Source organism: Fulmarus glacialis, unplaced genomic scaffold, assembly GCF_000690835.1.
Source record: "Fulmarus glacialis isolate BGI_N327 unplaced genomic scaffold, ASM69083v1 scaffold46188, whole genome shotgun sequence".
NCBI classification, from domain to species: domain Eukaryota; kingdom Metazoa; phylum Chordata; class Aves; order Procellariiformes; family Procellariidae; genus Fulmarus; species Fulmarus glacialis.
In genome coordinates this window covers 1-14,494 of record NW_009231011.1, presented here as the reverse complement: position 1 = coordinate 14,494, position 14,494 = coordinate 1, and the positions used below count along the sequence as shown (strand labels likewise).

The 14,494-nt window shown below is 36.3% G+C and overlaps 1 protein-coding gene across 1 annotated transcript; it reads right to left on the bottom strand.

Annotated features, from left to right (window-relative positions):
• Positions 1 to 1,996: 1,996 nt before the first annotated feature.
• NEK3 (NIMA-related kinase 3) lies at positions 1,997 to 13,314 on the bottom strand (the record flags this gene model as incomplete). Its single annotated transcript, XM_009584425.1, has 14 exons — positions 13,186 to 13,314; positions 12,274 to 12,367; positions 11,958 to 12,055; positions 10,858 to 10,941; positions 10,145 to 10,212; positions 9,939 to 10,025; positions 8,791 to 8,845; positions 6,666 to 6,866; positions 6,242 to 6,311; positions 5,593 to 5,639; positions 4,563 to 4,665; positions 4,027 to 4,173; positions 2,840 to 2,974; positions 1,997 to 2,172 (listed from the first exon to the last, which is right to left on the bottom strand). Coding segments are annotated over exons 1-14 (1,482 nt in total), but the record flags the coding sequence as incomplete, so codon positions are not given.
• Between the last annotated feature and the right edge of the window lie 1,180 nt (positions 13,315 to 14,494).

Genomic DNA, 14,494 nt, shown 5'->3' with positions numbered 1-14,494 from the left:
GCGGGCAGGGACGGCGAGGGCCCGCCAGGAGCAGCTGGAGCCTTGTTTCCCTCACGCAAACCGCACCTTCCTCCCACGACGCTTGCTTTGGGTGGCCAGTAACAGGAGTGGGGTGGCCCAAAAGAAAATCTCGACTACCTCAAATTCTTGAATCCTTGGCAGAGCCTTGAGCATCAGCCGGTGTGCTACATGGCTGGTGCGGTGTGAAACGGCTCCGTGCCAAATCTACAGATTTCCTAAAGCTTTTCATATTTATTATTCTATGATATTACATGGACACAGTCTGGAACAGCTTCCCCGGGAGAACTCTGCTGAGAGCATTTCTGCTCCCTCCTGCCATGCTCCTCCTGTAAAATGACTATTGAGTACTCAGCAGCCAGCACAGAGGCCCTTAATACTTTCTGCAGCAGAAATGTGTCTCCTTACCAAAACGGGAAAATTCGTCCTTATTTATGAATAAATCAGCTTCCTTCCACACATGCAATGGCGTATAAAAAAACCTTTTCACCGAAATAATTAAGGCAAAAGCTCAGCCTCAAGAGTTTTCAGAGGATTAATAACTGCATGAACTAAAGCCTCAAATATTTAGCATAGCTAAATGTTTTCCGTAATATGCCCTTCAGACAAGATCAGTTATTCCTACTATGTAGTATTTCAGTATGTAGTCAGGAAGAAAAGCTTTACACACTCTCATAGCGCTACACCATCTCTTTGAAATACAAGGGGGCAATCTGAACAATGCTATCAGCACTAGTGCTTTTGACTGAACATTTCTACAAAGCTATTACCAACTTCAAATACATTTAGTATCTAGACTTAGTTATTTGCAAGTGTTCTAGCTAAAGAAGTTTGTTACGCATTTTTCACCCTCAGTTTTGTGATACAGAAAACATGCCCACTCAATTTTTTGACTGAAATAATTTTATTAGTAACTACATTAACAACGATTTAGATTATAAATATTGGCAAGCCTAACTTTAGTTATTGTAGGTAAATTCAAGTTTTCAGTCGCTGTGTTTCAATACCATTTTCAGTTCCGACATCCAGTCTGGATCATCTTCCTCAAAGTCCCTAAAAATAGATTTCAAAATATTATTTTGCAAAGCAAATACAACTTTGTAACTCTTGTTTACTTTTTTTCCCCCCTAAAATTACCCTACAACTAAGATAAATTATGTTAAAAATATCAACACAAGAGACTTATTTCCTGCACCCTTGAGACTAAGGAACCAATAGGGTTTCTCTTTTGAATTTACCCAAATAAGTTTTATCAAAAGCAAAAGCAAACGCATATACTAAGAGACTGCAAATGCGTTGATACTAACAGCTTGCAGCTGAACTGCAGTAATACATGCCTAAGTAGTTCATCGCCAAGTGCCACAAAAGTAAACAATGACATAAACTGAGATTCTGAGATTCCAAGAAAACCCCCCAAAACATACACGCATCTGTAAAATACAGTATTTCTGTTCAGAATGTATTGATGCACACTCTGCTCTTTCAAAAACAGGAAAAATGGGTCACTAACATAAACAGAAGTTAAAAAGTTTCTACAATATGTCTCAATAAGTAGGTACCAAAGTTATTTTATTGCACTATGCATGCAAGAGTAGGAAGATTAATACACAAATAGAGCAAACATACCACTAGGCAAGTGGATTTGCCACTGGTTATCTGATTTCAAGGTCAGCGCACAAAGATGTTTCATGCAGGAAGGTTTTGCACTTTACTGTGGATCTAATTTCATCTCATGCTTTCATTTTTGCAAAGTCATCAGCAAAAACAATCTGCTGATAACAAGCAACCTGTTTAACCTCAACACCATCAATAACTATAAATATAGCAAAGAAAACCTGATTTCAAATCAGATATCAGATATCAAGTACGATATCAAATGTTCCTAAATTTTAGTATCATTATGTAAGACAGGGATGGATTTAGATGCTGAGAAAAATGTTGATTTTTTTTCAGGGGAATGTCTTTTTGGAAAAATCACTTTAAGGAACCGAAGAAAACAAAAATACAGGGGTGTCATTTGGACATACGTGTCATCTTCATCAGATCGAGGTTCAAGTCTCTCAGAATCTACAACAATAGTTTCATGTTCACCATCTACTTCGTCAGATGCTTCAGTTTCATTGGAAAGTGGACCTCTAAATATATTTTCAGAAGCTTTGAGAGTATAAAAATGAAAATGTCATCAAAATTCCTTCAATTTTAAGAATAAAATTATTAAGAAATTACTAAATACAATATAGTCTTTCTAATTTGTCCCCAGTTCTTAGCAGATTCCAGTACAAGCTGTTCCCTATTTTAAGTGGGGAGATAAACTAGTAACGCAACTGAAGTGCAGAACAAGGATTTATGACTGTGGCTGCGCACATCTACAGACTACAGTTATCTTTTGCCATGCCATCTTGCCATCCTGTCTTCAGAATAGGGCGCTACTGATTTAGCGAAGGTGTATTTACCTGATGGGGCTACAGCCTATTTATTGAACCTCCCTAAGGCATACACCATGCCGCTTAGCAGGATGGAGACCGGATGGCTCTGCAGTCACTGCCTTTATGTCAAAACCTCATTCAGGTATTGAGCTGCAAGTCAAAGTTCTTCATAAAGTGATGTAGTAGAGATATCTACAGTCACTCATGAATTCTCAGCTTGGATGTTTGTAATCTCACATTTCATTTGGCAAACTTTAGAAAAAACAAAACAGCCTGTTGTGACATGAACTAAAGTGCACAAGCTCTATACGCAGGGGCTATGTATGTAAAAAAATAAAAAGCCCGTATTAATAAACCTGTTTGCAAAAATGTTTGCCCGCAAACTGGGGATTTACCTGGTTTATAAATTGTGTATGTTTTAAACGCTAAGCTGACATCTGCGTTACTGAGAATGTTCATCAGGGTTTGAGGAGTTTCCTTGTTCCACTGCTTACGTGGCTTATTTTCACTGTAGTTTATAGCACACCCACCTAGGTATAAAATCATTAATAAATACTACTTAGATAAAATTGCATTAGCAGTGTGGATTACAAAGATCACATTCAAGAGAGAAATACAGGAAGAAAAGAGTCTAGGTATTTCCATCTGACCTCTCAACATGCTGAGGTTGACACTATCAGCATTACGAGGAAAGAAAATTACAGAAGGCCACAGTGGAGCCTTCTGCTATCAGGCAGCCAGCAGAAACTGGCTGAGGGGGGTGAGGAGTCAGAGTCCCTGCAAGCTTATTTGGTGGCTCTATAAATCTCCCAAAATGGAGCCTGTGGCCATTTTTGTGCCTTTTGATAGCCAAACACCTAAACAACATGCATTCTTCTGTCCTCTTCCATTACCCTGCATATAATTATCATGTAACATTCCTACCACAGCTTGGGAATTTTCTGACTACTTCATTATTTATTTCAATAGCATCTATTCATATTTACTTAGAATACATATCCATAATCACATGAAATAATTATAACAATCGCATACAGTGTGGTGCATTTTAAAATTGACAAATTTTTCAGAAGAAACCCCATTTTAAGTGTTCTAATTAAAAGCTGTTTATGTGGAAGAAGGAAGAATCTGCCTCACATCTGAGGTATATCATTAATTGTTCTTGTCATTGGCATTATCTCTATGTTAAGTGACAAAGAAGTAGAAGTATGGATATTATATGCTCCCAATAGTATGCTGTACTTGAAAGACATGCAGCTGCATTCTGCATCAAATGAATTCCTCAGTGTTAACCCCACAAATGGCATATTAAGAGGAGGGTTGGTAGGATAATTTCTTAACGATGATTATAATTTTAGGGTTGCTAATGTTATCTGTGGCTTTCATCACTCTTTGCAATCCTCCTGTCACACAAGACCACTACGAAATTCTCATCAGCACAGTGGACTTTTTGTTTGTTAATAAAATATGTTCAAATGATTTTTACATAATTTTAAAAATGCCCTGTAAACTTTTGGCTTTTAAAATCCGTAAAGAACCACTGATATTACTTGAATTAAAAACACATTTAATTAAATCTTACTTTTAGCCTCTTCAGATGTAAAGCTGGAAGAAAGCAAAGATGCATTTTCCAGGACATTCACTACAGTATTGGATATCCTCTTTTCCCATTGCCTCCTATGGGGATGTGACAAATCAGTGATTCCTGGGAGGATGTCAGAAGTTTCTGCTGTAATTGCAACAAAAAAAAGGATGACAACCAGCATCTAACTCAATTCTCTGTCCATGCAAACTAGTACTAAGAATCCAGCACTTCAGTAACAGTGATGTTTGATTCTATGGGTACAAGTCTGAACCTGGTAAAAGAGTTCCCCATACATTTACTCTATACTAAATGTTTTCAGTCATTTTTTAAAACTTTGGCCAAGATTTTTATAATTTTTTTTTAAATCTCCGATGAGCGGTAAGAACGAATATAATTGCAGAAGTAACAGACAGTGGCATGGTTTTCTGTAGATGCAGACTTGTATGCTGCACCTGTTTAATTCACTGGATCATTGACATTTAGATATCACTACACAGAAGGAAATACATCAGCCTTAAAACTGGAAAACTTACCCTCTTCATCAGTTTTTCTTTGTTCCTTTGTGCTTTCACTCAAATCCTTAGTAGTATTTTTCCTTTCTAAGGGGCTATGCTTGCTACTTTCATCTTTACTTTGCTTTAAAAGAATAAAGATGGTATTAATCATTATCCTTGTCATCCAGAAAAACAGAGCAGTAATATTAACATGGCATTAATTATTTTAGTTTCGCTAGAAGATGGCTGGCCTAAAGATCTGAAAACTAAACCACTGACACCATGAAGCCAATTGCAATTGCACTGTGTCTATTTTTGCACTACATTTCACACTGCATGTGCTTTTTTGACAGACAATCTCAGTTTTTGAAGCTAAGCACATATGTGGTTACTTGATGCAATTTGTAGTTTTATTTTTTTACATTTAAGAACTGTAGCAATATAAAGATAAATGAATCATATTCCCAGGGAAAACAAGATGCATCCAAATATTAAGCTTCTCAGACTGACAGGTCTATTAAAAGAAAAAAAAAGAACCCTACTGGCAACATGTTTTGAAAAATATACTCAATATGGCTGAGCCAGGCTGTGCTATAATCTACCCATAGGCGACTTCTTGGCCACCTGTGACTTAATTCTCCTCACCTGAAATCTCACATGGGCCCTAAAAACTAGTGAGAATTATGTCCAGACTAGACTGTTTCCACAGCAGCCTGTTCAAAACGTGTCCCTAAAGCAAAGAAAATGCATCAAATTTTGCAGTATCCCAAAACTTAGAAAAACAGGAGAGGGGTTTTTTTTGATTGATTTTTTTATTATTTTTTAAATTTATTTTGACAGGGCTATAAGGAAATCCATTTTGGAACTAAATGAAATGTGGGAAGCATCAAAAAGTTACAGTGGTGGGAAATGCACAGGAAAACTCTGCAAGTTGAACATAGATGACAGCTGACCTAGTAGGCTGATCTATGGTTTAGCACACTAATAATTTTCCATATGAACTTTTCTATAATACAGAACATTCTAAATTACTAAAATACAAATATTATATTTATATTTGAATACTTACCCTACTTTCTTTCTTATTATTTGAGCTTCCACCAGCCATGACATTACCTGATACATTAAGGAACAGATTCAAATGTTAATATCTTTGGCAAACATTTGTGGCAAAGTGGTATTCCAGAGGTATGACAGCAATGCCACTGAGCCAAGCAATGAAAACTATGTGAAAGCTTCTCCACACTTCCGTCAACATAGCTCATTCTCAACAGGGAGTCCCTCTACTATTCCGTTCCAAATGTGTACAAATTTTGGTGTAGCTGAATTTATGCTGAAGAAAAAACCTAACCTTCTCTCCAAAACTTAAATAACGAAAATAACTCGCTTCACCATATTCTGGGAAAGAAAGCACTGTCATATTTAAAATACATGCAACAGCTAAAAGTTTTGCTCATTTTAAAATTGAAAAGTTTAATTCTAGCACAAGTCTTAAGACTTACAATGTATGTATTGTAGCTCTGCACTGTACTTCTCATGCTGGAACATAATTTACGTCCTTTAAGCATTTTTCCATACAAGTTCAATAATATTAGATTTTGGAATAATTAAAAGTAGATTTGAACATATAATACTAATGTTTTATAGCTGTATTTAAGATCTTACAATTCCTGGTCATTTTGTCACTCCTTATGTCAAGAAAAATGTTGCTAACTTACCCTTTGGTCTTGCTGCATTGCCTTCATGTTTCTTGGTTTCCTTTAATACCTGCTCAAATTCATTTGTCATCTGGAATGTGTATGAAGAGATGCAAGTACAGTACCATTTTAACCTTTTCCAAATTATTGTATACGCTATTTGTTAAAAATAGACTTACTATACAAAAGCATTGTCACAGCTAATAGCTAACAATATCTAATTTTAGCAGCATCATGTCAATATTCAACGCTTACTTTCAAAACAAACCCTTCTAAAAATTCAGTTTTCTGACAAGTCTACAACTGTATTTACGGCTTTTAGAGTAGGACCTACACAACACTACATTTTAGATTGTTATACACTAACAAACTACAAAAGAAACTGATTTAGTATCTAAAATGTAGATACTATTCCTTAAATCCAGAGACAAAGAATATACCGTACCTCAGAAGGCAAACAATTTTTTATAAGTTTGGTTAAGCAACCTCTTGCAAGAAGAGTACTGGCTGATGGACGGTTCTTGGGATTTCTCTTAAACATCTGTTTTATTAAGTAATGAAGTCCATAGGAATAGCAAGATGGTAGTGGATTGTAGGACCCTTTGCATATCTTAAGGATGAGATGTTTCCAGCTATTGGCTTGAAACTGCATTAAAAATAAATGAACATTAGAGCACAGAGTTTAAGCATAAGGTAAAAAAAAAAAAGCTGACATAATTTAAGAGCAACTTTAACATTTATTATACAAAAATGCATGGTATGTATCTATGTAGGCTCCCTAATACCATACTGATTTGGCTCCCAGTTTGACAGTTTCAGGGCTCTAATTCAGAGGTGCGGAATAATGACCCCTAGTGAGCATATCAGTAACTTTCCTTTACATTTTGTAGGGCTATTACATAGGCATTTATTTATATTAACAATGACAGAAATATAATTTGCTGAGAATGAAAACATCACAGTTTGCATACAAAGTCTGACTAAAATCAGATCATAATGGACACTGCAAACAATAACCTGTACAACTGGAAACCAGGTGGGAGATACTCCTATAAATTTAGGATTGTTCCAAATCTTCTCAATGCTATATTCCTACAAAAATAAAATCTGATCATCTTAGTGTCCTTTACTTCATATACTTAAGATCAGAGTGAAACTGTAAGCCAGGAAAGATGCAGACCTCAATTTAAAAAAAAAGAATAATCATCAAAAGTAGCCTATCAAGGCACAACTATCCTCTTGCAAATCTACATGAAATGGCTCCAGTTGTTACTTTTCTCAGCTAACTGTTAACCAATCTTCAGTCAGGAATTACTGCTTCCAAATACAAGTCATCAGAGACTGCAATGTCAGCGAGAACAGCTATAACCACGGATGGAAACAGCCTGAGCTAAAACAGCTGAGAACTTCTATCTCCATGCAAAACTAGCTTTCTTACGGTACACACCACTGGCTTGGCTGCAGAGTGCCAAGCATCCGCGGCGTGCGGCATCCTTTTATATCACCCTTGATAGATTATGCAAGAACATATGTGACCATCATGTAAAAACAGATACATAATATTTCAATGCCGCTAAAAAGGGAAGAATGCTCCACTCCTTGGTAACCCAGCTCTGAGTACTGCTGGAATAGCTGTGACACTGCCAAAGTCTTGCCACAGACCTACTTAGGCTCACACATGCCTATGCACAGACTCCTTCATTACTCATTCACTTGCAGGATAAACTTGTAAACTCTTGTACTGCTAGCAGTTGCAGCTGCATTATCTCAATGAAATTAAACTGCTGCTTATAAAAAACTAAGCCAAAATGACCTTAAATTAGGATGATCTCATTTTCTTGCAAAACAAACATATCCTGATAAGGGCTCTCGTGTTAGCCATGTGTCTGTATACAGAAGCCAGAGGAAGTTAACACGTAGGAAGCATAGCATCAGCACTGTAAAAGACAGTGTCCCAGAAATGACAGAGAGACAGAACCATCCATCAAGGTTCCTGCTGTCCCAATAGGAGGATAGTGCTTGGACAGTGACTTGTTTGATTTGAAGAATAAGCAAATAGGTGTATCACTGATGCGAGTTACAAAACTGCTTATTGCTTACTACATTTTGCTATACTTGCACACAATATAGTCTCATTAGCAAAGATTTTGAGTGTCCTTGCTTCCATCTTCTGTGATCATCTTGATCCTGTAAAACACAATGCTCATTGCAACATCCCTGCAGATATCTGGAACCAGTCTGGCACCTGCTGGACTCCTTAGTAAGCCCCAGATTACCTGACCGATATTGAGCAAAATTAACCAAGAAAGAAAAAGAACTGTTTTCTAACAATTTAGAAAATTGAGTGTTTTACAGAAGGGTCCAATAGGTCCCAAGAGCTGCTGAAAAACAGAAGGCACATAATGGAGGAGGGGTGGGGAGGGTGGAGCAATACTTCTCTCTTTCAGAATCAGCAACAAACACATCAGTCAAATATATAATTGACTATGAACCCATCAAACTACAGCTAACTGCAAATCAAATTTTAAGGAATTGCAGAACTTTTCTGATAGCAATAAAGCTATACTTACTGGATGTCTAAGAGTGCACAGCTCATACAGAATACACCCCAGAGACCATATATCACTGTAGGTATAGAGAAAGATGAGAAATTTTGAGCCAAAAATTACAATTTAATGTCCTGCCTAGAAAAAGTTAAATTCACTATGTGTACATAACTGAATTGAATAAACTAAAAATAAATGTAAGTAACCATAAAAGACAATACAATTATGTGTTTAACCTCTCCAGTGGAAATGATCTTGCTTATTTTATCCCACCATGATACAAAAAAGGATGACTGTCATGAAGTTGTAATTGGCTTTTTATTCCCAGAATGTCTCCTAAGCAATTTGCTGCAACAATATTTATCCTTCCACACTTCAAAGCCTTTGTATTCCATGGCCCTTAACATCAGACGGCAGACACATGATCCTAATTCTGAGAGTTGGAATTACAGTCTTGGCAATGAGAATTCTCCTACTGAGAAAAAACCATCATCTTCCACCCAAAGTGAGTACTGCCACCTGCATAAGAAGCAACTGATGTCTTTCTTGCAAAAGGAGCAGAAAAAACTTAAGCACGAGAAGGTTTCTTCCCTCCTGTGGAAAATGAGTCACTTGGTTCAGGTAAAACTAGGGTCAGAACAGATCTAGGGGAGGGGGTATAAAATGATTTAGTATTTTGGAGTCTGGGAGGAAGCTGTGAACACCATACTATCAAGATGCTCTGAGAAGTTCTTGTATAAGGACCAGAATAACTGGGCTCTATAAATTTAAGTCATCAGTTCTGTAGCCGTTATTCCTACATTACTGGCAAGAAGAGCTTAAAAAATAAGACCAGCCAAAAAAAACCAGACCAGCCAAAAGACACTACATATGTGTTTACATACATACGTGTGTCTCTTTGCACGTATGTATTTACTCTCCCAAATGCACACAGAGGTCTGCACACCAGTTTTCAAACTTAAGGTTAAAGATGATATACTCTCAGTTACCTAAGTAAAGAGGAATTTAGGCCTTTTCATCTTAAAAAAACTGTAATTACCTCTTTCTAAATATTCCTGAGCTCCATATCTTTTCCAAACCAAATACGGATAAGCCACAAAGCCAGACTGAGACAACAATAAAAAGACATACATCAGTCAGGCATTATTTGTGACAACAGAAAACACAAATACCTTTTGTTGTTGTATGGCATGCTTTCCCATATTTCTGGAGGTACGTAATAAGGAGTTCCCACATATGTGCAAGCATACGACACTGGACTATTGAAACAACAAAGAAGAAACGCCAGATGAGAAGTAATTATTTAAGATATCTGCACTATTTATCAATGGTAAAATAAAACTTTACACCACTGAGATCAGTGGAGATATCCACATACTGTGCAAGAAGGCGTGCAGATCCAAAATCTCCCAATTTGACTTTTCCGTTTTGAGTGAGGAAGACGTTCTGCATTTCAAGAGGACAGATTCACATACTTAAATAGCCTTCTAGGAAACATTTCTGTAGTTTGTATATACAGAAAACACAGTGACAATCACTTCTGATATTTTATCTTTATATTTCCTTTTACTTGCTTCTCCTAAGAATTCTACCAAAAAAAAGTTAAGAACTATCTTGTGTTTAAAGGGAGATGCAAAGATTATATGGGCCTAAAGCCCCAGCATCAGTAGCAGAGGAAGAATCAGAGCTTAGAAATGCCTTAATCTCTATGCTGTACTCAAACCACTAAAGTCACGCTTTCTTCTGAATTTCTATCTTTGTCCTAGAAAAGAGTAAAAAAGAAAAAATGAGAAGCAAGATATTTACTCCATACACGTTTTATATTTCTGTTATTGTTTTAAATTATATGCAGTCTGTCACAAGCAATTGGCGCCATCAGCAGTGTTGATATGAAAGGTATAGCTATACTTAGATGATGTTACGCCACAATATTACATCATCCCATACACTCAACAATTTCATTTATCTAATATTCTTAAGCCTAAATGAAAAACACAGCATGTAGCAGTAGCAGGAAATTATGAAGGAGGGAGTTGAACTTTTGCATGCAGAAGAGAGTTTATTAATGGCAACAAAACTTGCTCTGTCCACCTTGGATTTAATATCCCTGTGCAACACACGTTTATCATGAATGTGCTTCACACCCAGGCACATCTGCACAAACCAGTGAAGGACCTGAAAAGAGTAACTAAGAGTTATAACAGCTCAATGCTGTATATAATGAATACTTCACTAATAGCTAAAAAAACATCAAGAAAGAAAAAAAAAGTATGTTCAGAATATCTGGGAGTTAAAAGTAACTCTAGCATAATGGCCTCCAGTCAGCATGAAGACTAAGTTCTTTACGATAAAGTGTATTTTAACATGGCAGAAGGAATGTTTGCTACCTGTGTCTAGAAAACTCTAATAGTACATAACAATAATGAAGCTAGGGAGTCACTACAGGGCACTTATCTGATGGTCATTTTATAAGCATGTCAATTACAATTTCATAGTAAATTATCAATTTAAAAACCAAAAAAACCACACTGAGATAACATACCATTTCTAAAAGGAAACATATTCTTTTTAAAACTACAAAATAAAGTTCTTAGAGATCCTTGGCCAATCTAAATATTAGATTAGGTGAGGATTCTGGTCTTTTCATTTTAACTAAGATGATGCTTCTAACTGTGGCAGGAAGTGGTTTCAACCTTCTCCTAAGTAATTTTATAGCCTCTGTGATAAAAGGAGTTAATGCCTGCTGAATGGTTTAAACATTTAATTGCTACATAAAATGCAAGCATTTAGTCTCCTGGCTAGTTTCATTTATCTTACCAGAGTGCTTTATTTACTTTTCATTTGCAGTACCTCTTACTGTGCTTTAAATTCTGGCTGAAGTTTGTGTTAAATTCTTATTTAATTGCATAAATTTATGCATGCAAACCGGACTCTCTTTTTCACAGGGCTTGCACAATTCTCAGATACAGACAGCAATTTCTTTTTTATTCCTTTCAGTCCAATTTTCATCTTGTTCTGCTAGAAATTATCAAAGAAATAATGCTTCCATTCTATCTATAAGTGTCTTTGTTTCATTTAAGGCATTTCAAGGTGTTTGTATATCTATAATTTGTTTTATGTGATGCAGGGTGCTTCAGTTTATGTGAAAAAGGATTCCTAGGTCCTTGGTTCAAAACAATGTATTTTCTTACCGTATCTTCAGGGAACAACTTTCCTCTTTGGTGTTTAATCTTTTGCATTAGATCTCCATCATCACAGTATTCCATCACTATATACAGATGTCCATCAGCTAAATTTTAGGTAATTTAAGAATAATTACTTTTTACATTAGCAGGGTAAGTGTATTATTTTTACTCTAAAGCTCCAACTACATGCTGTGTATTATATATTACAATAAACATGGTTTTGTTTATAACATGTATTATAAACAACAAAAAAAAGTAATCTTGATCCCTCAGAAGTATGCAACTTTAAACAAATAAAGATATTTTAAGTTTTTGTATTTACCTTCAAATGATTCTTTATAGGCAACGATATTCGGATGTTTCATTTTAGCCAAAAGAACTGCTTCCTTCCTAGAGTTCTCTACATCAGATGAAGACTGAAAATGTAAGTACGCTTATATAAATGTCACACTAATGGATTTTCGTATATACAAACAATGCACCTCACTTTCCAAAAGGAAAATATTTTTAAGAATTGTTCTTCAGTTATTTTAAGAAGTAATTTAGAAACTTGAAAACCCCATCATTTTTTAATCTACAGTTTATTACTAGCTGAAGACTTCAGTTTTTGGGGGGGCTTGGGTTTTTTTTTAATTTGAGAGGGTATTTTCCTACTTCAGTTAATTACTTTTTCTATTTTAAAAATGCGGAACTATGTAACTAAGCAGCACACACTGACTTTGGAACAGCTGATAGTCTACACTGCATGAACTTGGTATAAAGCCAACTGCCCAGGTATTAACTGAGCTTCAGCCTCGATAAAACCAGCGTCTCCCATTTTGTGATTTTTTGGTTAGCTAAGTGCAGAGAAGGTAACCTGAATATCTGACTACCACCAATAATATGAGGCTAATTTCCTCATTAGGTATTGCAGATGAAATTTGCATTCTAGTGAAATCAACAGGAATCCAGCCAAGGGCATCAGGGGAACAGGGGCTTCATTCTAAGTGTCTTCCTGTGTGCTACACTTCCCAAAATGTAATCACACCTTTTCTGAAACAGATCAGATTTTGCCACTTTACTTATTATCAACAACATAGACTCAGACATAGTTATATAGTAGCCATACAATGTAACTGTCTAATACACAAAACTCTCAGCAAAAGTGTTCAGCATTTCAAAAATATATCCAGAATTATAATTTTTTAAAATCTTTTTAAAGTGGTGGGTGAGGTGATGTACATGTCACGCTTACCATAGGAAGTCTTATTTCCTTCATTGCATACTTCTGATCACTGATTTTATGATGAACTAGGAGAGCTCTGCCAAAGGATCCCTGTCCTAGTACTTTCAACACTTTGTATTCTTCCATGCTTTATAAGCCTAGGTCCAACATTTCTCTTCAAACACTCTCTTTCACAGGATGGGTTTCTAAACTTTGTCAGGACCATGATTCATTTTTTGAAATTTGTTGTTAATATAATCTGCATGAGAAAAAAAACCTACAAAGTAACGAGAAAGGGTGGTAAATGTGGGTACCTACAGCTGTTCAGCATTACCATAAATACAATTCCAACCACTGTTACTGTGTTTTTGCTGAAAATGAGGCCTTCAGAAAGTTTCACTCGAAGTATCATACAGCGATCTCTGCAATTTTTTTTATTTTGAATGCTAAAGCTCTTTGAAAATGTAAATTATAGCCCTACAACTTAGCATCTTCTTTTTGTTACCTGCATTTCTGCAGGTGGTTTCATAATGCTAAACAAAACTCACAGTCACAATAGTATAAGCAATGAGCTTCAAGCTTCCAGTGACAATTCTCACCTAAAACAGCATAAGCAGGATCAAACTGGAAAAAGTTACAGTGTTCATGTGCAAAGACCTCAGCGACTGGCAGATTTAGAATAGAATGGAATAGAATAGAATAGAAAGAAATAGAATAGAAAGGAATAGAATAGAAACGAATAGAATAGAAACGAATAGAATACTTCAGTTGGAAGGAACCTACAACCACCATCTAGTCCAACTGCCTGACCACTTCAGGGCTGACCAAAAGTTAAAGCATGTTGTTAAGGGCATTGCCCAAATGCCTCTTAAACACTGACAGGCTTGGGGCATGCCTATTCCAGTGTTTTACCACCCTCTCAGTAAAGAAATGCTTCCTAATGTCCAGTCTAATCCTCCCCCCGCACAGCTTTGAACCACTCCCACGCATCCTATCACTTGATTTACAGAATATGTGCTTTCTTCAAAACGTTGATACTTTTGATTTAGTTATCCACGATTCAAACATCACTTTATGTATATACCTGCGTGAACATGGTGTTTTAACGGGCTGATGAGTTGTTTTTAGGCATCTCAGGGCTTAATTGTTTCTGAAAGGATAAAATGCCGATTTACTCAGAGGCTGAAAAAAACCCACGTTGATTAACTTACTTGAAAACTCTGAAAGCACCTCAGGAATGACTAAAGATGTATTTTTCAGGGGAACGGGCACACTCAGCGTGTGCTTCACATTAATAGCAGTTACACCTGGTAGCTACGGCTCTGTTTCCTTGAAGAGG